This window comes from Schistocerca gregaria, chromosome 8 (assembly GCF_023897955.1).
Source record: "Schistocerca gregaria isolate iqSchGreg1 chromosome 8, iqSchGreg1.2, whole genome shotgun sequence".
NCBI lineage: Eukaryota > Metazoa > Arthropoda > Insecta > Orthoptera > Acrididae > Schistocerca > Schistocerca gregaria.
Window position 1 is genome coordinate 449,265,024 of NC_064927.1, and position 22,898 is coordinate 449,287,921.

The window sequence follows — 22,898 nt, forward strand, 5'->3', positions numbered from 1 at the left end:
TGGTACGCATTTCTCCTCCTTAGACAAGGCATCACAACAACGTTTCACCAGGAAATGAGGGTCAACTGCTGTTTGCGTATGAGAAATCGGTTGGAAACTTTCCTCATGTGATCACGTTGTAGGTGTCACCAACCTTGTGTGAATGCTTTGAAAAGCTAATCATTTGCATATCACAGCATCTTCTTCCTGTCGGTTATGTTTCGCGTCTGTAGCACGTCACCTTCGTGGTGTAGCAATTTTAATGGCTGGTAGTGTAAATGTAAACCTTTGTGTTCCAAGGGCTGATATTTGTTTTCAAACGTTACTCGAGTGTCACAAATGCGATTGTACAGTACTCGATAATATGGGTAGAGATTTACGTTTATGGCATATAAGCTAGTTGTATGGTAACGTGGTTTTCTGTTCCCTACGGAGTTGAGAGTGGTGACTATGCAAACCATCGGAATGCTTAATTTCGGTGGCCAACCTCGAACCCCACCATCAGATTGATTGATTTCCGTTTGTGTTTCCATCCAACGCTGTAACTCTTGTACTTGCCACTACGCGGTTACCAGCGGAATAAAACAACAAGCATTGTAATAAGGTAAAATGTCCATAAAATAATAGTAACAGGCGCACCTGCCATGGATACTCACCTCAATGGTGATAGACAAGGGCACTCACCAAATTCAATCATTCCAGTGGTGAGAGGAAAGGGGACTGGCCAAAATTTAACAGTACAACGGTGAGAGGCTAGGTGTTTCACGGATATCAAGCACCCTGTTGGAAACAAAACTATTACATTGACATCGTTCTTCCTGGATCATAGGAAACTTAGTTTCTAACCAGACACTGAAACGACTAACTACTGGGTGATCAAAAAGTCAGTATAAATTTGAAAACTGTATAAATCACTGAATAATGTAGATAGAGAGGTACAACTTGACACATGTTTGAAATGACAGGAGGTTTTAGTAGAACAAAAAAAGAAAAAAAAAAGTTCAAAAAATGACCGACAGATGGCGCTTCATCTGATCTAATTAGCATAACAAAGTAAGACATAGCAAAGGAAATGCTCAATATGTCCACCATCATTCCTCAATAATAGCTGTTATCGAGGAATAATGTTGTGAACAGCACTGTAAAGCATGCCCGGAGTTATGGTGAGTCATTGGCGTCGGATGTTGTCTTTCAGCACCCCTAGAGATGTCGGTCGATCACGATACACTTGCGACTTCAGGTAACCCCAGAGCCAATAATCGCACGGACTGAGGTCTGGGGACCTGTGAGGCCAAGCATGACGAAAGTGGCAGCTGAGCACACGATCATCACCAAACGACGCGCGCAAGAGATCCTTCACGCGTCTAGCAATATGGGGTGGAGCACCATCCTGCATAAAATCGTACGTTCCAGCAGGTGTTTATCAGCCAGGCTGGGGATGATGCGATTCTGTAACATATCGGCGTACGTCTCACCCGTCACGGTAGCAGTGACAAAACCAGAATCACGCATTTCCTCGAAGAAAAAAGGCCCGACAACGGTAGATGTGGTAAATCCAACCCATATCGTGACTTCCTCGTCGTGCAATGGATATTCCACGACGGTTCTAGGATTTTCCGTAGGCCAAATTCTGCAGTTGTGTGCGTTGACAGACACTCGGAGCGTGAAATGAGCGTCGTCGGTCCACAACACGTTACTCAACCAATCGTCATCTTCAGCCATCTTTTGAAACGCACACACCGCAATTGCCCTCTGCTTCAGTAAATCTCCAGGTAACAGTTCATGATGACGATGGATTTTGTACGGATAGCATCGGAGGGTGCGCACAAGTGCCAACCAAACAGCAGTGTATGGAATACCGGTGCGACGTGCGACTGCACGAGCGATGTTTTTCCAGTGCACAGACGAACTCGCTACTGTCTCCATTTCTTCCTGAACTGTCTCAGCAGCATTACGCCTTGTGCTCAGTCGGCCACTACGGGGTCTATCGCCTAAACATCACGTGGCTTCGAACTTCGAAATCATTCTCGCCACAGCTGCATTTGTCAACGGCCCTTTAACCGTTCAAATCCCCTTCCTATGGCGATAGGATCGTAACGCTGAACTAGCACATTCTCCATCCTGATAATACAGCTTCACTAAAAGAACCTTTTCAGGGAACGTCAACTCCTCCGACTGCTGGTGCATCTGATTCTCTCTCTCATTACAGCTCCTTTTATACACGATTGTCATGCGCAGTCACTGACGTTTTGCTGTCCAGCGCCATCTGTCGGACATTTTGTGAACTTTGTTTTTTTTTTGTTCTAATAAAACCCTATGTCATTCCAAGCATGTGTGTCAATCTTCACCTCTCTATCTAAATCATTCCGTGGTTTATTAAGTTTTCAAATTTATACTGACTTTTTCATCACCCGGTATATTGCACCGTACAGTGACGTCTGCAATACTAAAGTAACTGTCGAACTTCAGAATCAACCGTTATAACACAAACGTTTACATGTACATCGTAAATGAATTGTAGAATTAAATGTAACGGTTCTCTTTCGGACAAACCGGCATAATTGATATTTGTCGATTACAGCGCCACCTAGCACAAATTGGAAACAATGGTCTGAGTAAACTGTATGGGTCTTTTGGAGTAGAATCCCAATATACAATAAAAATGGATGGTTCCCATTTGAAAACACAAAGCTGACCCTATCCATCACACAAGAGCGGTGGTTAGGAGGTGATGAGCTGTAACATAGACTGATGTTCCCTTTGCTAATGTTGACTTTTCACGTAGAACATTGTTTTCGTGATATGCCTCAGATTCGATGTATTTAGTTGCCTCAAGCTAGAACAAACACCGTATATGTAGCCGTTTCCCGCATAATACTTTCACTTCCAGCATCATGCACGTTAAACATGTTGATGTAGTGCTGTCACCCAGTTGGACAGTCGCAAGTAACCTGTAAAGTAGGGACCAATATATTTCTGCAGTTTTAAACATCGGCATGAAACATAAACTGAGTTCTTTTTGTACTGATATCTGTAGCCAAGTACGGTAAATTCAACTAAATGTTTAAATTTCTGTTCTTAAGGTGAGTTGAACAAGTTACATCATCCGAAAGTTGTGTCACTCTAATCGCTAACATGTTCTGCTGAGGTAAGATAAGGAAAGCTTATATCACTCTAACGCTGAAGTATTTTGCTGAAATAAGATAATGTCATCGAGGCTCACATGAACTTACAAGCTGTGCGACATCCAAATCCAATGTGCCACAGGAGTACAGAAGAATTGCAATAATACATGCAGTTTTTGCCTCATAACTTCTTAACACAGATTGATATGAGTATGTACTTACACTCCTGGAAATTGAAATAAGAACACCGTGAATTCATTGTCCCAGGATGGGGAAACTTTATTGACACATTCCTGGGGTCAGATACATCACATGATCACACTGACAGAACCACAGGCACATAGACACAGGCAACAGAGCATGCTCAATGTCGGCACTAGTACAGTGTATATCCACCTCTCGCAGCAATGCAGGCTGCTATTCTCCCATGGAGACGATCGTAGAGATGCTGGATGTAGTCCTGTGGGACGGCTTGCCATGCCATTTCCACCTGGCGCCTCAGTTGGACCAGCGTTCGTGCTGGACGTGCAGACCGCGTGAGACGACGCTTCATCCAGTCCCAAACATGCTCAATGGGGGACAGATCCGGAGATCTTGCTGGCTAGGGTAGTTTACTTACACCTTCTAGAGCACGTTGGGTGGCACAGGATACATGCGGACGTGCATTGTCCTGTTGGAAGAGCAAGTTCCCTTGCCGGTCTAGGAATGGTAGAACGATGGGTTCGATGACGGTTTGGATGTACCGTGCACTATTCAGTGTCCCCTCGACGATCACCAGAGGTGTATGGCCAGTGTAGGAGATCGCTCCCCACACCATGATGCCGGGTGTTGGCCCTGTGTGCCTCGGTCGTATGCAGTCCTGATTGTGGCGCTCACCTGCTCGGCGCCAAACACGCATACGACCATCACTGGTATCAAGGCAGAAGCGACTCTCATCGCTGAAGACGACACGTCTCCATTCGTCCCTCCATTCACGCCTGTCGCGACACCACTGGAGGCGGGCTGCACGATGTTGTGGCGTGAGCGGAAGACGGCCTAACGGTGTGCCGGACCGTAGCCCAGCTTCATGGAGACGGTTGCGAATGGTCCTCGCCGATACCCCAGGAGCAACAGTGTCCCTAATTTCTAATTTGCTGGGAAGTGGCGGTGCGGTCCCCTACGGCACTGCGTAGGATCCTACGGTCTTGGCGTGCATCCGTGCGTCTCTGCGGTCCGGTCCCAGGTCGACGGGCACGTGCACCTTCCGCCGACCACTGGCGACAACATCGATGTACTGTGGAGACCTCACGCCCCACGTGTTGAGCAATTCGGCGGTACGTCCACCCGGCCTCCCGCATGCCCACTATACGCCCTCGCTCAAAGTCCGTCAACTGCACATACGGTTCACGTCCACGCTGTCGCGGCATGCTACCAGTGTTAAAGACTGCGATGGAGCTCCGTATGCCACGGCAAACTGGCTGACACTGACGGCGGCGGTGCACAAATGCTGCGCAGCTAGCGCCATTCGACGGCCAACACGGCGGTTCCTGGTGTGTCCGCTGTGCCGTGCGTGTGATCATTGCTTGTACAGCCCTCTCGCAGTGTCCGGAGCAAGTATGGTGGGTCTGACACACCGTTGTCAATGTGTTCTTTTTTCCATTTCCAGGAGTGTATTTTTATCACGCCGAAAAGGCATCGAAGATAATGGAAATAGATCACTTGACCTAGGTAAAAATAACGATAATATGTGCTTTATGTTTTTGACCTCATTATTCGAGTACATTATTTCCTACACTGCCCGCCAAAAAAGTGGAGCACCCAGAAGAGCTGTGAAGTTTCATTTCGTTTCTGCCTCCCATGGTGGGTGGAGCACTTTTTTTTGTCAGACGGTGTATACCTTACTACATGAAGTAAGCAAAAGCAGGAGTACACGCAGTGTCTCCGCCCAGTGATTAAGATTGAAATGAATATGAGGCACTTGGGGTGGAAAGCTGGCGAATGTCTTCGATATCTGTCCCTTATTATTTCTTTAGAAGTACAGTCTGGTGGGGTATGTATGAAAGAGTAGTAAAAATGTGTCTCCTCCGACAGGTGGAAGATGTTACGTAATGTATTGACGCCAGGTTTCACTTCCGGCAAGATGAAGCGCATGTTCAATCTGGTCGAAGAGTGTGGACAAGAATTGGTTGAGCACCTGACAGCTGCTACGAAAAAAGGTATGGCTCTTTTGTTACCGTAATTGTTGTTGTTTCTATTATATTAGCATACCGGAAAGTTGCTACGATATAAATGAATCAACAGAAAGATGTGGAATATAATGTGAACGTGATCTATAGTTTCCAAGAATGGGATGATTTACATACGAAGTGCAAACCAACGATAGTATCAGCTGATACGTGACAATCTATTGCTGGACTGACATGTCTCATGTATTATTTCAGTAATTTATTTAAGCTTGGTTTGATTTCGAGCGATGTCAGTTGATTAATGTTCATGTTTATAGCAAGCAACCTCTGTGATTTTGGCGATTATGGTGTAAACTCTTCTTACGTCTCTTTCCGTAAACCTGTGGAAGCCGTATGCAACTCGTTCTGTAATTTTCTTGGAGTTGGAGAATCCCAGGTGAACGGCAAGGCTGAGGTCCCAAACAGTCCATGGGGACGAGAACCATTTTAGCTTAGGAACCAGAAGGCAGAGTAACCCGTGTGGCTGACCACTTAGCCATGGAGACACGGCAATATCTGGCCTTGCGTCCATCCTGCTGCTGGCTGCATAACAATTCACTAAGTACACCTCACACTATGTGAGGCGTGGCCATCTTCTTGAGAAAATCGGATAACATGGTGGCGAACACCCAAGTTTGGGCCAACGTGCAGATTTAACAAGTCGAGCCAGCCGACAGTAGGTGCTGACAAAAGAATTAAATTTTCGTGATGGACAATTCTTTCCGGACGAGAGAGGAGTGGAACGCCGTTTACCATGCGGTACCGTGAGAAACGAGGCAGAGCAGATCTTCCTCTACAGAAGTCATTTAAGAGAGGTGATATGAACGCTGCTTTCCAGAAAATCCAAACGTTGAGCCCATTGCATTGGCTGCTGAGGAAACACAACTTCAGAGAAGGGATATCAGACAGAATTATTAATAACTGCGTTCTTTTGCAGCAGGCCTTCCCAACCTTTTCAACTGGCGGACCCCTTCTTCAGTCGAAAATCCATGGCGGACCCCTAGTCAGTCAAGAGCACAGTAACTTTAAATTTCAGAGCGAAACCCAAGGAAGCTGAATGCTTCTTAATGCAAGTGCCATGTTCCCAATGACACCCTCCTTCCCCGAAGTATCAATAGTCTTTGGTTTAGAGATGAATGAAAACAACTTGAAATTAACGATCCAATTTAAATCCCACTTTATCCAGACACTTACTAGTGGATTTACTAGCTTTGTTCAACACACTATAGCCTGATTAAAATTACTTGGTAATTGAAGTTTCACACAATGGAGCTGTCTTCCTCCAAGAGCAATCAACGTCACGTTCAAACTGTTCGCTGTTGACAAGCTGCCTCTTATGGTCTGTTCACTTCCACTATTTGGCTACTGTAGTGTAAGGAGCATGCATATTTCGTAACAGTCGTGTGTGTGTGTGTGTGTGTGTGTGTGTGCGTCTGTGTGCGTCTGTGTTTTTTCGTGAAATCCGAAGAAAAATGTTCAAATGTATGTAGAGTCTATGGGAGTCAAAAATCAATTTATTAGGTGGTGCACTGACAAAGCAAGTTTAACATTTAACGATGCCTGGGGCCGCATACGTGCCAGCGTGAGCTGCGATTGGTCGACAAAGCTCGCTCCGCGCATGCGTAAAAGGTTTCAGCGCATCTACCGTCGTGAGCCGGCGAACAACCAAACCCCCGTATTGTTGCTAAACAGTCGATCAAGGAAGCCGCATTCTCCTGCACTAAACTGTGTATGCTTTCTGAGTTAGGAACCGCAAAGGCTGCTTGGGGATACGACCTGAATTTAAAGTACACATGTTTTTCATACGAAAAAAATAGTTATTAATTTGATTTTCACATTTTTATTCAATAATTTTACTGATTATTTTACACGATTTGGTGAAGGGTGGCCGCGGATCCTCTAGAAAGAGCCGGAGGAACCCTAAAGGGTCCGCAGACCACAGGTTGGAAAGCCCTGTTCTACAGGATAATATTGCAAATCTGTTGCTAACTCATAAATTGTCGGTTTATTTACTACTGTACCACTTGTCGGAATATTGAAAAAGCAATTCCACTGGCGCGCAGAAAGTTGTGCAGTCTCAGAGGCAATACTTAGTCTGGAGAACAAGCAGGGATCCTTTCTTCCTTGGCAGAAGGTGAGTAAACACTTCTCCGGCGGACAACGTGGAAGGACGCCTTCCCCACCAGGCGCAGTCAGCAGCAGATCATGGGACACACTGCCTTCTACTCAACGACTTGCAGGGTTTAGTGAGACTACGAGAGTTCAGGCAAACTGATTTCAAGACGTAGAAACAAAAAGAATGTCGTGTGACTAGGGCCTCCGTCCGGCTGACCGTTCGCCGGGTGCAAGTACTTCGGTTTGACGCCTCTTCGGCGACTTGCGCGTCGATGGGGGTGAAATGATGATGATTAGAACAACTCAACACCCACTCCCTGAGCGGAGAAAATCTCCGACGCAGCCAGGAATCGAACCCGGGCCCTTAGGAGTGACATTCGGTCGCTCTAACCACTTTTTGTTAATCTCATTTTGTTCGATATTGTTCGTTGCATTTGTTCGGGGCGGACGTACCATGACACCAGTTCTAGTTCACTGTTGACCCTTTCACTTAGTTTTTGTTATTACGAAGGCAGCTAACCCTCTGAAAAGCTACCGTGCCAGCTAAACACTAAGCTACCGGTGGCTGACGACGCAAAAATGATGATGTGAATGAGTTACTGTTGCAAACCTTTACAATCATGGAATATTTGAGGGTTCATTAACGATTTATTCTTCATTTTAGTATGCATATATTAGGTAATCACTCTTTCGGCGTCATTATTAGGTTGGAGCACAACTTTTTTTCTTTTGCATTTTGGTATTCATGTTGCCATGGGTTTATTTGTCGACTGTCATCTTTTATTTGTAGTTCACCTTTGCTATCTGAGTTCACATATTGTAATTTTGTTATTTGGGAATAGTCAGTGGAACTGTGAGAGCTAGAAAATGGAGTACGAAGTGGAGAAATAGGACAATTTCCTAGACATTCTGCTGTTGGAGTACAGTAGAAGGCTGCAGCAGCGGAGGCAGCCAGAAACAATTTGTAAGATGGCAAGAACTATGCCCCTTACATGAAGTCATTAAAGATCACCTAACTTACAATGAACGAACAGTAGGGCTGACCAAAAATGAACGACAAGGCACAATGCATCGTGTAGAGGATATGGTATAGACGTATTGGAATAATTAATGTTGGGTGATGGTTCTAAAGCAATTCACACGAAATGAAAAGTTTGTGGAAATGCGTCGATTTACTGAAGGCTGGTTTATCCCAGGGAAGTATTCAGAGTTGACTGTGGTCGGCTGAGGGGCAGCGAAGGGAAGCGATAATAGGCAGCTTAGGGTGGCTCAAGTTCTGAGAAAGCGGTAACGGGGCGCGGTCTCCAGCTGCCTTAAGATGAGTGACAGTGAGTGGGTGGTTGACCCCATGCTGGTGTACCGGGAAGCAGACAGAGAACATGTATTCCTGTTGATAAATGTCCCTCATCCTGTTTTCAGTGAAACATGCAAGAAAGCCGCGCAAAGCTACAGTGGAGCGGTCAACAAAGGCCAAAATATGCGTGTTCATGACTATAGTAACTTCACACTGAATTCACAGATCGCAGAGTCTGAAGTAAATCTGGTGAAGAGCGACAGAATGAAATACGCCGGCCTCCGATGGGAACGTAGGACCGAGGAATTTGAAGTACTCTCCTGGGAGTCATAATTCCAGAAAAATTGGTGTTTTGTGCAGACACTAACCTTGATGGGCGGCCTGGGAGAAGCTAAATAGCAGAAGTACAGAGGAAGGGAAATTTTGTGGGAATTTGTTCACTTCCCAGAGCAGGCATTGGTCGGCGCTGGGAAGAGATGCATAATTAACGCGACTTGTGCTGCAATTGGCGTAAGTGATTTTGCTGGAGGGGAAACCGAGGCGAAGAGTGGACTGAGAGAAGTCTCTGTAGGGGTCTTCCATTCCCATCTTGCCTACAGTGTGGATGTGGCTTTCTTTACTCAGCTTGCCTGAGAAAGAGTGAGCATCTCTGCAGTTTAGGACTTAGGAAACAGAACAATTGAGCTTGGGGATAGAAAGTTTTGATTCAGCTATGTACTGAGCAAGATAGCTAGGAGTGAATAGACGAGCGCAGCCTTGCACCACCACAAGGCCGGCCAACGTCCGCACAACGACCCCACCCCACCACACTGAATTCGGTGATACTGCACACGCTTCGGCTTCAGTTTGTTGGATCATGTCGGCAAAGTTTCCACGAGGGTTTCATGGGACGTGTATTGTGGAATTCTTCTCGCACTTCGCATTGCGCCTGGGTCAGTCGATACGAATTAATTTTTACTTATCGCTCTTTACTCCAAGTAAACGCAATTTATTACCACTGCCTGGTAGGAGAGTCATGTTATGACTGAAGGTTGGGAGTTAAAATAAAATTGTGCTAATCGACTGCATCTGTTTCCAATCAAGTAGTTGAAATCCCAAGTCACTTTCTTAATTTTATGTTCAACATTTGCAACTGGTGTTCAACAGCTTAATATAACATCAATGTGAACCCCTTTTTAATTAAAAGTGATCAGTTCTAAATCAATTAATGTCAACACTGCCACCGCAGTTCAATCAGGAGTCACAGGGCCTTATTACTTTCTTTGCATTATCCGATATTGCGGCAGTTTTGCTCTCTGCTGATCTGTTAGTCAATTAGCTGGGGTGCACACACGCCAAAACCAGATAAGTGACGGGTGGGGTGTTACAATTTGTGTCTTGTATGGTGATCACGCCATTTGACAGAACACGGTAATAAAATGGTTTTCTTGCCTTAAGGAGGACCATTTTGACATTAGTGACCCCAGAATCAGGAAGACCTTAAGAGTTTGACAAAGATTGTTTCGACGTAATAGCCCACATTGATCGACATGAGTGTACTTGAGAACTGGCAAATGTGATGAATTGTGATCATTCCTGTCGTGGGACATTTGCATGTGATGAGGAAGGTTCAAAAACCGGGAGAGTGGGTGCCGCGCGCTCTAAACCAAAATCCCAGAAATCTGCGGGTGACCATATACCTATCTCTACTTGCTCGTTGTCAATTGGCTCGTGAACAACGCTGACCATTCCTATCTCACATCGTTACTGTTTATCGGAAATGGTGTCTTTATGCTAATATCAGAGAAAGAAGGGTATGGTTAAGCCCAGACAAAGCAGCAGTTCCCTGTACAAAGACGTGCGCGTATACACGAAAGATAATGTTATACATCTCGTGGAGCAGCGACGGTGTGGCATAGTACGAATTTCTATCCCTAGGACCAACCGTCACTGCTGACATTTACTGTAAACAACTGAGACGTCTTGCAGCCCACGTCATTATGGAGCCACCAGTAGCTGGCACACTGACAACCTGGATTCGTGGCACTGTGAGGTCTGCACCACACTTGAGCCTTAGCATCAGCTCTCACCAACTGAAATTGGGACTGTCTGACCGGGCCACCTTTACCAGCCGTCTAGAGTCCATCCAATATACTCAGCAGAGGCGTTGTAGGCGATGTCTTGCTGTTAGCAAAGGCACTTCCGTCGGTCGTCTACTGACATCGCCCATTACATATACATCTACATCTACATCCATACTCGGCAAGCCACCAGAGGGTGTGTGGCGGAGGGCACCTTGAGTACCTCTATCGGTTCTCCCTTCTATTCCAGTCTCGCATTGTCCGTGGAAAGAAGGATTGTCGGTATGCGTCTGTGTGGGCTCTAATCTCTCCGATTTTATCCTCATTGTCTCTTCGCGAGATATACGTGGGAGGTAGCAATATACTGCTTGACACATCGGTGAAAGTATGTTCTCGAAACTTCAACAAATGCTCGTACCGAGCTACTGAGCGTTTCTCCTGCAGAATCTTACACTGGAGTTTATCTATCATCTCTGTAACGCTTTCGCGATTACTAAATGTTCCTGTAACGAAGTGCGCTGCTCTCCGTTGGATCTTCTCTATCTCTTCTATCAACCCTATCTGGTACAGATTCCACATTGCTGAGCAGTATTCAAGCAGTGGGCGAACAAGCGTACTGTAACCTACTTCTTTTGTTTTCGGATTGCATTTCCATTGGATTCTTCCAATGAATCTCAGTCTGGCATCTGCTTTACCAACGATCAACTTTATATGATCATTCCATTTTAAATCACTCCTAATGCTTACTCCCAGATAATTTATTGAATTAACTGCTTCCAGAAGCTGTCCTGCTATATTGTAGCTAAATGATAAGGGATCTTTCTTTCTATATATTCGCAGCACATTACACTTTTCTACATTGAGATTTAATTGCCATTCCCTGCACCATGCGTCAATTCGTTGCAGATCCTCCTGCATTTCAATAAAATTTTCCATTGTTACAACCTCTCGATATACCACAGCATCATCCGCAAAAAACCTCAGTGAACTTCCGATGTCATCCACAAGACCTTGTATATTGTGAATAGCAACGGTCCTACGACACTCCCCTGCGGCTCATCTGAAATCACTCCTACTTCGGAAGACTTCTCTCCATTGAGAATGACATGCTGCGTTCTGTTATCTAGGAACTCTTCAATCACACAATTGGTCTGATAGTCCATATGCTCTTACTTTGTTCATTAAACGACTGTGGGGAACTGTATCGAACGCCTTGTGGAAGTCAAGAAACACGGCATCTACCTGGGAACCCGTATCTATGGCCCTCTGAGTCTCGTGGACGAATAGAGCGAGCTGGGTTTCACACGATCATCTTTTTCGAAACCCATGCTGATTCCTACAGAGTAGATTTCTAGTCTCCAGAAAAGTAATTATACTCGAACACAGTACGTGTTCCAAAATTCTACAACTGATCGACGTTAGAGATATAGGTCTATAGTTCTGCACATCTGTTCGACGTAGCTTCTTGAAAACGGGGATAACAAGTGCCCCTTTCCAATCCTTTGGAACGCTACGCTCTTCTAGAGACCACGGTACACCGCTGCAAGAAGGGGGTCAAGTTCCTTCACGTACTCTGTGTAAAATCGAACTGGTATCCCATCAGATCCACCGGCCTTTCCTCTTTTGAGCGATTTTAATTGTTTCTCTATCACTCTGTCGTCTATTTCGATATCTACCATTTTGTCGTTTGTGCGACAATCTAGAGAAGGAACTACAGTGCAGTCTTCCTCTGTGAAACAGCATTGGAAAAAGACATTTACTATTTCGGCCTTTAGTCTGTCATCCTCTGTTTCAGTACCATTTTAGTCACAGAGAGTCTGGACATTCTGTTTTGATCCTCCTACCGCTTTGACATAAAACCAAAATTTCTTAGGATTATATGCGAGGTCAGTACATAGAACTTTACTTTCGAATTCACTGAACGCCTCTCGCATAGCTCTCCTCACACTACATTTCGCTTCGCGTAATTTTTATTTGTCTGCAAGACTTTGGCTATGTTTATGTTTGCTGTGAAGTTCCCTTTGCTTCCGCAGCAGTTTCCTAACTGGATTGTTGTACCACGGTGGCTCTTTTCCATCTCTTACAATCTTGCTTGTCACATACTCATCTAACGCATATTGTACGATGGTTTTGAACTTTTTCCTTTGCTCCTCAACACTATCTGTACTTGATGTTGTGGTTGGCAGGAGAGCCAACCGTATGATTAAAGGAGGCCGAAATGCACGCGTTTTAGCTCACTCAGGCTGGCGTGAGGTCTGGGACATGACAAGGGAATTAGAAGTGAGAAAAACGGACGTAGCTGGTGGAATACTTAACTCTAATCCATTAATGACGAACGTCGCTCTTTATGGTACATGATTCACAATATCAATAGTACGGATACTGGCGCCTTGCTAGGTCGTAGCAATTAACGTAGCTGAATGCTATGCTAACTATCGTCTCGGCAAATGAGAGCGTAGAAGTCAGTGAACCATCGCTAGCTAAGTCGGCTGTACAACTGGGGCGAGTGCTAGGAAGTCTCTCTAGACCTGCCGTGTGGCGGCGCTCGGTCTGCAATCACTGATAGTGGCGACACGCAGGTCCGACGTATACTACCGGACCGCGGCCGATTTAAAGGCTACCACCTAGCAAGTGTGGTGTCTGGCGGTGACACCACATTCCTCCCCCGCAAATCGGCGTACGGTGGTGGCATAAGGCTTCCGCCCGCCGTGGGGAGGACCGCATGTTGACGTATGCGACGAGGTGTGGAGCCTAACAACAGGCGAGGCTGTGCCACCCGCACCCTGCCATTCGGACCGCTTTATGATCGCTGATTCCCTGTTCTGCGTTAAACGACATATCACCACACTGCCCTAAGGGATACGTCATTAGTACGAGGTGCATTCAAGTTCTAAGGCCTCCGATTTTTTTTCTCCGGACTGGAAGGACATAGAAACATGCGCATTGTTTTAAAATGAGGCCGCATTCATTGTCAATACGTCCCAGAGATGGCAGCACCACGGCATATGGAATTTTACCGCCAGCGGCAAGAATGAGAACTGATTTAAATACTTAAAATGGCGACGTTTTCCTTACTTGAACAGCGTGCAATCATTCGTTTTCGGAATTTGCGTGGTGTGAAACCAATTGAAATTCATCGACAGTTGAAGGAGACATGTGGTGATGGAGTTATGGATGTGTCGAAAGTGCGTTCGTGGGTGCGACAGTTTAATGAAGGCAGAACAGCATTTGACAGCAAACCAAAACAACCTCGGGCTCACACAAGCCAGTCTGACGACATGATCGAGAAAGTGGAGAGAATTGTTTTGGGGATCGCCGAATGACTGTTGAACAGATCGTCTCCAGAGTTGGCATTTCTGTGGGTTCTGTGCACACAATCCTGCTTGACGACCTGAAAATGCGAAAAGTGTCATCCAGGTGGGTGCCACGAATGCTGACAGACGACCACATGGTGCCCGTGTGGCATGTTGCCAAGCAATGTTGACGCGCAACGACAGCATGAATGGGACTTTCTTTTCGTCGGTTGTGAGAATGGATGAGACGTGGATGCAAGTTTTCAATCCAGAAACAAAGCGCCAGTCAGCTCAATGGAAGCACACAGATTCACCGCCACCAAAAAAATTTCGGGTAACCGCCAGTGCTGAAAAAAATGATGGCGTCCATGTTCTATGACAGCGAGGGCGTAATCCTTACCCATTGCGTTCCAAAGGGCACTACGGTAACAGGTGCATCCTACGAAAATGTTTTGAAGAACAAAATTCTTTCCTGCACTGCAACAAAAGCGTCCGGGAAGGGCTGCTCGTGTGCTGTTTCACCAAGACAACGAACCCGCACATCGAGCTAACGTTACTCAACAGTTTCTTCGTGATAACAACTTTGAAGTGTTTCCTCATGCTCCCTACTCACCTGACCTGGCTCCTAGTGACTTTTGGCTTTTTCCAACAATGAAAGACACTCTCTGTGGCCGGACATTCACCAGCCGTGCTGGTATTGCCTCAGCGATTTTCCAGTGGTCAAAACAGACTCGTAAAGAAGCCTTCGCCGGTGCCATGGAATCATGGCGTCAGAGTTGTGAAAAATTTGTACGTCTGCAGGGCGATTACGTTGAGAAGTAACGCCAGTTTCATCGATTTCGGGTGAGTAGTTAATTAGAAAAAAAATCGGAGGCCTTAGAACTTGAATGCACCTCGTATGTCCCACATTGATTTCTGTGGTTATTAATTTAGGTTTTGTTCGGAAAATGCCTGTTAGCACTGACAACTCTAGGCAAACGCACGGCTCTCAGTCGTTAAGTGAAGGCTGTTGGCTTCTGCGCTGTCCGTGGTAAGAGGCAGTGGCTGAAATTTGGTATTCGAGGCACAGTCTTGACACTGTGGATCTCGGGGTATTGGATTCCGTAACGATTTACGAAATGGAATGTCCCGTGCGTCTAGCTGCAACTACCATTCTGCATTCAAAGTCTGTTAATTCTCGTCGTGCGGCCATAATCACTTCGGAAACCTTTTTTGCATCAATCACCTGAGTAGAAATGAAAGCTCCGCCAATGCACTGTCCTTTCATAACGTGATACTATCGCCATCTGTATTTGTGCATGTCGCTATTCTATGAGTTTACCTCAGTGTGTATTTCTTGTACTGAACCCATGTTTGCAAAATGTGATATTTCCACATTAAAAACCATGTCGTCTATTGTTCCCGAAATTGTGTTGTTATGCAATGGAGTTGATTACATCCTGGCACATACATGAGACCCCGGCGTAATACTAACATCTTCTATGCCTGTGGGTAATTTCCCTGATTGAATACGATTTCGCAAATTTCGCTATTAATAATGAGGTGTTTTAGAAAGCAAGGAACCTTTCTGAACACTGATGGCAAATTTTTCGAATAATTTTTCTTCAATGTTGCCTTCCTCAAACTTTTCTCGTCTAAATCACTTTGTCGGTGAGGAACTGAATCTATGACGAAACCACGTACTGACCATATTCCCATTATGAATGGATATTTGTGACTGAACGCTTCGGCTTTTATCTGGAGGATTCGTGTAACATCGTACATACTTTCACGTTCAGATATAGAACTGCCTTCGCTTCTGGGAAACGTGAAGCACCAAGGACGGACTAGCGAGTATACGCAGCCTAAGCAGCACTGTGGACTCTTATTGTGCAGCAAGAGGAACGTGTGAATTGACGTTTTAGAAGTGTACTTACCGGATATTGCTTCACTATCTTGTTGCAATGACAAAGAGTTCAGTCAAGAAGAGAACATAAGCATTTATTGTGTTATAGAACAGAAGAAAGTTGAAGATTAGAAGGGTAACTAATAGAGTTGTAAAACTACCGTAGGCCAACGTAGGCTATCATTAGCAAGCGTAGTGCGTGTGTGTGTGTGTGTGTGTGTGTGTGTGTGTGTGTGTGTGTTGGGGCTTAAGGCGCTCAACGTCGAGGTCATCAGCACCCTGACACATCAAAAGAAATGAATGTGGACAAATTTAGTGAAATGGAAGCATACACGCAAAGAAAGCGGGAAAATATGCAAAATGCTGTATAAGAAAATAAATCGTAAGGAAAACGAGAAAGGAGCGTCAACCTGTTCCTGGTAGCTTTGGTCAGTAAAGGTAATACCCGCAATTCCTGTACGTTCTGTGTGTTGCATAAATATTGGGTGTTACCTCATAAACGATTCCCTTCTTCACATACGGAATCAATGTCTTACTAGATTCCCCTAAAAACCGAAAGCGTCGAAAGGTCTAGAAACGGAGTGGAGTTATATAAAGGGTCGGCTAACTGTTTGTTCTACATAATTATCCTTCTGTCTGTTACTTAAAAGTAAACAGAGTTTATAACAAAACTAAAATATACGCTGTTTAATTTAGGTTTCATTCGAAAACTATTACTTTGTATGTTGAAACAAAGGGATGTTGTAGTAAAAATAAAGAAAGCTGTGCAACATAGATTTATCATACAGCACTAGAAAACGCAATTTCCTCAACAAAAAGATAAAAGTAAAAAAAATACGAAAAACAAAAGTGTATCACACATTGCTTCAATCATTCGTCGAATGTATGTTCCTGTTATTCATAAATACATTTCGCATTTATCAGTAATAAGAGTAATCTCGTGCTTTGATCATGGTGAAAAAAGTTCTATTGAGTACAAAATAAATTATATATGTCAGTGCACGTAAACTCTACTTGCAACAAAAGTAATTGCTTTGGTTACATGCAAGTGCAGAAGTTATGCGATCAAATAATTTTGGTTACTTGTAAAAGGCAATTTATATTCGGTAAGTATATGAAATACGCTATAGACTAACAATGAATGAGATGCGGTTAAGATTTTGTGCAAAAGAGACAACCAAACAAACAAAAATCAAAGAGAATTCGCCGACTTCCAATTTCTCGTTTACACATTCATTCACATTAATTTATATTTCTTTTCCTACCAGTGCTAGAAATACTACCGGTAATCCGACGACTCACTACGTCATTTATGTAGTGTAACAGATCGAATTAACGCATGGTGCAGGGAATAGCAATAGAATCTCAATGTAGACAAGTGTAATGCGCTGCGAATACATAGAAAGATAGGTCCCTTATCATTTAGCTACAAAATAGCAGGACAGCAACTGGAAGCAGTTAGTTCCATAAATTATCTGGGAGTAAGCATTAGGAGTGATTTAAAATGGAATGATCATATAAAGTTGATTGTCAGTAAAGCAGATGCCAGACTAATATTCATTGGAAGAATCCTATGGAAATGCAATCAGAAAACAAAGGAAGTAGGTTACAGTACGCTTGTTCGCCCGCTGCTTGAATACTGCTCAGCAGTGTGGTATCCATTCCAGATAGGGTTGATAGAAGAGATAGAGAAGATCCAACGGAGAGCAGCGCACTTCGTTACAGGATCATTTAGTAATCGCGAAAGCATTACGGAGATGATAGATAAACTCCAGTGGAAGACTCTGCAGGAGAGACGCTCAGTAGCTCGTTACGGGCTTTTGTTGAAGTTTAGAGAACATACCTTCACCGAGGGGTCAAGCAGTATATTGCTCCCTCCACGTATATCTCGAGAAGAGACCGTGAGGATAAAAATAGAGAGATTAGAGCCCACACAGAAGCATACAGACAATCCTTCTTTCCACGAACAATACGAGACTGGAATAGAAGGGAGAACCGATAGAGGTACTAAAGGTACCCTCCGCCACACACCGTCAGGTGGCTTGCGGAGTATGGATGTAGATGTAGTGGAATCGTAATTTAGAAATGGTTGTAGGCTTTCGATTAGTAAATGAGGTGTTGCCCCTCAACCTAAGTATCCTCAGACTCAGAGTTGAAATATTAAAAGTTTTGGCTGGTTTCGCTGTCAAGGGGCTGGGATAGGTATTTGCCGCATTGCACGCCAAACACTGCTGAGTCTACAGTATATAATATGAACACACACATGAATAGAATGATCGATGGTTCCTATTACTCGGCAATTGCGAATTTTGAATGTCACTTAGCAATTTGTAAGTGAAAAATTGCAATTAAATAAAATCTGCAAGTACTATTTTGAACGACTTCAAGTGATAAGTACGATAGCAGAAGCACCTTTAAGAATGCCGTTTATTACTTATTGGTGTCCAGCAATTAAATAAAATGTAAGTTGAGTAACGGGGAGTAACAGGGAAACAGTAGGTTCCTACATAACGTAATTAGTTATGAACAACAACATAGCTCGCGAGATATTCTCTTCTAAACGCGTAACGTCTTCACTGCAGATACCATGGAAGTCTCACAAGTGCACAAGTCGGCACTACGAAACCACACTCCCGTAATCACACTCAAACTTCTCAACTGTGCCAGTAGTTCCTGCGACCGACCGTCACTGTTTTCCATCCAGCATTCTCTGCGCCAGTGCGTCCATCGCGCCGTACCGTCGAGGACTCTCTCCTGTCCTGTGCGACTGTCCCTTGCGTCACACCGTTCAGAACTCCCTCCGTGTCCTCTCCTGTACTGTCTCTCCACGTGTGCTTTTTGGAACGATCCCTGTGATTGGCGAGAGCGCTCCCGCCCTGACTCCAAGTCAATGCACACGCACAAACATAACGCAACACATTCGAAATACTGGATTTACATTTAAATAACTTGAAATTAAATAAATATTTCTATGGCTGGACGATAAACACGCTGTAACACACATTATTAAACACATAAACAAAGAAAATAAACATATATCAAAGGAATAGAAACAAAAGGTAGGCCAGTAGCCTAATGTCTCTGTGCTTTCTAAAACACAGTAAATATTTAACCAATTTCTTCATGAATAGTATATATCAGGTATAAACAAACACATAGACGAATAAATATACTTATAAGCATGCTGCTACCGTTTTTTCGTGTAACTGTGGAATACTCATGGAATGACGCGATCGATAATATTCGGCCACTTTGACCTCCAATAACTCATGTACTATTCGAGTTACATGCCTGTAATTTATACTAATTCAGGTTTACACTAATAGTTTTTCCAGATACACGCATCGACAAAATCGGATGAACCGTTTAGGTTTTGGAAATTCGATGCTGGGTGTTACTTGTATAATTCATCGCCAGATACAAAACTTTAAACTAATAAAGATATTGAAAACCTGATTACATCATCAGATTTTTCATGCAAATAATGATAATGTACATGTTTCTTTTTGAGGTATCATGATTCATCTAGCTACTATTAATTTCTATACGAACTGTGAAATGTCTGCCATAAGATTTCACAAAGTCCACCATCTTTGGCACTCCCAGGATGTCTCCTTCATCGACAGAGCGTCAACATGGCAGTTCCAGCCACGTGCTCGCCCTGGACAACACGCTGGGGCACTCCTCTTGTTTGGCACCCCCTGCCGAGCAGCCCGTGTGGCTACGCCAACTCCGAACTTAGAATATTTTCAGGGCACCACAACTCGCCCGTTACCTCACAGGGTGCAACTCTAGTAATTAATGAAAAAGATACTGAACCGAATGTGAAGAAATAACATAACTTAAAAGAATGTATCAGTTGATAGGACACATCCTGAGGCCTGAAGGAATAGCGAATTTGGCAATTAAGGAAAGTGTGGAAGAAAAATTGTGAGGAAGATCGAGGGTCGATTACAGTAAGATGGTTCAAGTCGTTGTCGGTAGCAGTAGTTGTACAAACGTGCTTGCATAGGATCTAATTATGTGGAGAAACGCATCAGACCAGTCTTCAGAATGAAGATTAAAACTTGTTGTTGCAGACAGCAACGTGGATGTGCAGGACCTTATGGTGTGCTACACGACTGACGTCGTTTGTTCGACGTTTCTGGGCGTGAAGGGCGGCGCCCTGCAAGACCCTAAGGCTCCCATGCGGCAGAGCCTGACTAGGATGCTTCGAGACGACTTGGTGGGCCGTCTGGCTCAGTCTATGAGCTTCCTGGCGCCTAAGCTGTTCGAGAAACTGAACGTCAACATCTTCAATAAAGAACTCGAGGATTTCCTTTCCAAGACCACTCAAGAGGTATGACTTCAAAAAATGAGCAATTACAAGTCTTCGACTGCCCACCATCTAAATTCTATTACAAAATGTTATGCGAGAAATGAAGGTATTACGTAATCAGCATACGAATTTCACAGTTACACTGTTTGACATGCTATATCAATAGTGATGTTATCTCCGTTCACGTATTAACTATGTAGATATTTGTCATTTTCTGTAATTGATAGTAACCATACTCACATTGATTAACTATAAAATTTGGTACTTGTCTCCGTTGTTATCCTCTGCTTATGATTGTTGGCACAGGCTTTTACACTTTGAATAGACAATCTACAAAGTTCAGTTTGGTTTATAAAGGTAGCGCCTGCTCCTAAATAAGAGGGATTTTTTAAGTTCTTTCCTTCTGCATTTTTTCATAGTAAACAAGCAAACTCTTACACAGTAATTAACCAACTTTCACATTGAAAATTCCTGGCAGATTAAAACTGTGTGCCCCACCGAGACTCGAACTCGGGACCTCTGCCTTTGGCGGGCAAGTGCTCTACCAACTGAGCTACCGAAGCACGACTCACGGTCGGTACTCACAGCTTTACTTCTGCCAGTACCTCGTCTCCTACCTTCCAAACTTTACAGAAGCTCTTCTGTACACACAGCTTTACTTCTGCCAGTACCTCGTCTCCTACCTTCCAAACTTTACAGAAGCTCTTCTGCTTCTGTAAAGTTTGGAAGGTAGGAGACGAGGTACCGGCAGAAGTAAAGCTGTGAGTAGGGGGCGTGAGTCGTGCTTCGGTACCTCAGTTGGTAGAGCACTTGCCCGCGAAAGGCAAAGGTCCCGAGTTCGAGTCTCGGTCGGGCACACAGTTTTAATCTGCCAGGAAGTTTCATATCAGCGCACACTCCGCTGCAGAGTGAAAATCTCATTCTGGAAACATCCCCCAGGCTGTGGCTAAGCCATGTCTCCGCTATATCCTTTCTTTCAGGAGTGCTAGTTCTGCAGGTTCGCAGAAGAGCTTTTGTAAAGTTTGGAAGGTAGGAGACGAGGTACTGGCAGAAGTACAGCTGTGGGTACCGGGTGTGAGTCGTGCTTTGGTAGCTCAGTTGGTAGAGCACTTGCCCGCGAAAGGCAAAGGTCCCGAGTTCGAGTCTCGGTGGGTCACACAGTTTTAATCTGCCAGGAAGTTTCATATCAGCGCACACTCCGGTGCAGAGTGAAAATCTCATTCTGGAAACTTTCACATTAATACAACTTCCTAGAAATGCAGAAACATTTCTGTTACAACTGACTCGACAAAGAATCCTAATAAACTTCTCGTCCTGCCTAGTAAGAAATAGAGAAACAGGGATATTACAGCTACAAACAAAGAGTCTCAGCATTTGGATAACTGGCCTCGAAATTATTTAAATACATTTTACGCAGATGTGCATAACTATTATAAAATTTAGTGAAAACTCTGTTGCAAATAACTTTACAAAATTAACATTTATGCTTTCCTTAATTAAGTACAACATTGTTTAATTCATATCAAATGAAAGGAGTATAAATAGATTTACACAAAGTTATTTTTAATAAATGAACTCATTCAGACCCACCGAATTGAAGGGTTCTTAATAGGCATATTTGAGTTTAACTGCATCATAACTGAAACGCTTCAAAAATTTTGCCGATTTAAATTTAGCTTCGCACCGAAATTTCATAAATCTTTTCTTGAGCAGCTGACTCCCCAGGTGTGAAGTGGTAAAAGCAGAAAGATTTCAGACAGGTGCTGTTTCGTTTATAGCCACTGTATGGTGTGACGTTACCATGTCCGGTTTCTGAGCTTTCTCTGTCTCTGTTTGCAGACAATGGACTACCGCAAGAAAAACGGCGTTGTGCGAGAAGACAGCATCGACCTGTTGATGCGCGTCCTTGACGAGTCGAAGCGCATGGTGGACGAGACTGGTCAGGAATTCAGTAGGTACCCTCCTGACATACCACAGTATACCACATCTGCTATATACGGAAAACTAAGTTAGAAATTCCTGTTAGGTACTTGGAAAACTAATGTGTAGGAAAAATAATGCGTAGGTATGCCATTCTTGATCTTTTCGTGACCTAGAAGTTTACTGGTATATAGCTTTGAACAATATTTCAGCCCCAAGCTGGAAAGTTATTTAATTTGGTGTCCTCAGTTAATAGCACTGTACGTAAATCATTTGGGATCATGAATTTATTATGCTTTTTCAACTGGAGGGCTTATTCACAGTAATTAAATGTAAGTCTTTTATACACCAAGCTGCGTTTAAACGAATTGGAATAATGCACCTCAGTGTGACGTTTTCAGTCAGCTGAAAGACTAATAGAGTAGGTGTGGTAACAGCAAAAGCATAATTAATGTACCTCGTAGCTACTTTTACTTACGCATGAATAATCTGCTTTGGTCCGTGGTGATAGTTACATTTTAAAAGTTACTTAATATCTTACCTTGAAGTTTTTGAACAAAAAATATGTAATGTCCCTCATCCACAAACTAAGCTTTCAGAAGTTCAATAGTTCTACTGGATTTTTTGATAATCTCAGTTTCGCTTTCCTGAGTATTACTTTTTACAATGAGACAAATGGAACACTGGCTGGCCCATGTATGTCAC

At 43.9% G+C, this 22,898-nt stretch overlaps 1 protein-coding gene across 2 annotated transcripts in view; it reads left to right on the top strand.

Moving 5' to 3' along the window:
• LOC126284320 (cytochrome P450 6j1-like) overlaps positions 1-22,898 on the top strand; it is a 51,613-nt gene that overhangs the window by 14,717 nt on the left and 13,998 nt on the right. For both annotated transcript variants that reach the window (XM_049983159.1, XM_049983160.1), the window contains exons 3-5: positions 5,175-5,299; positions 20,035-20,294; positions 22,113-22,224. In XM_049983159.1, coding sequence (XP_049839116.1) covers positions 5,175-5,299; positions 20,035-20,294; positions 22,113-22,224 — 497 coding nt within the window. The remainder of the gene's footprint in view (positions 1-5,174; positions 5,300-20,034; positions 20,295-22,112; positions 22,225-22,898) is intronic.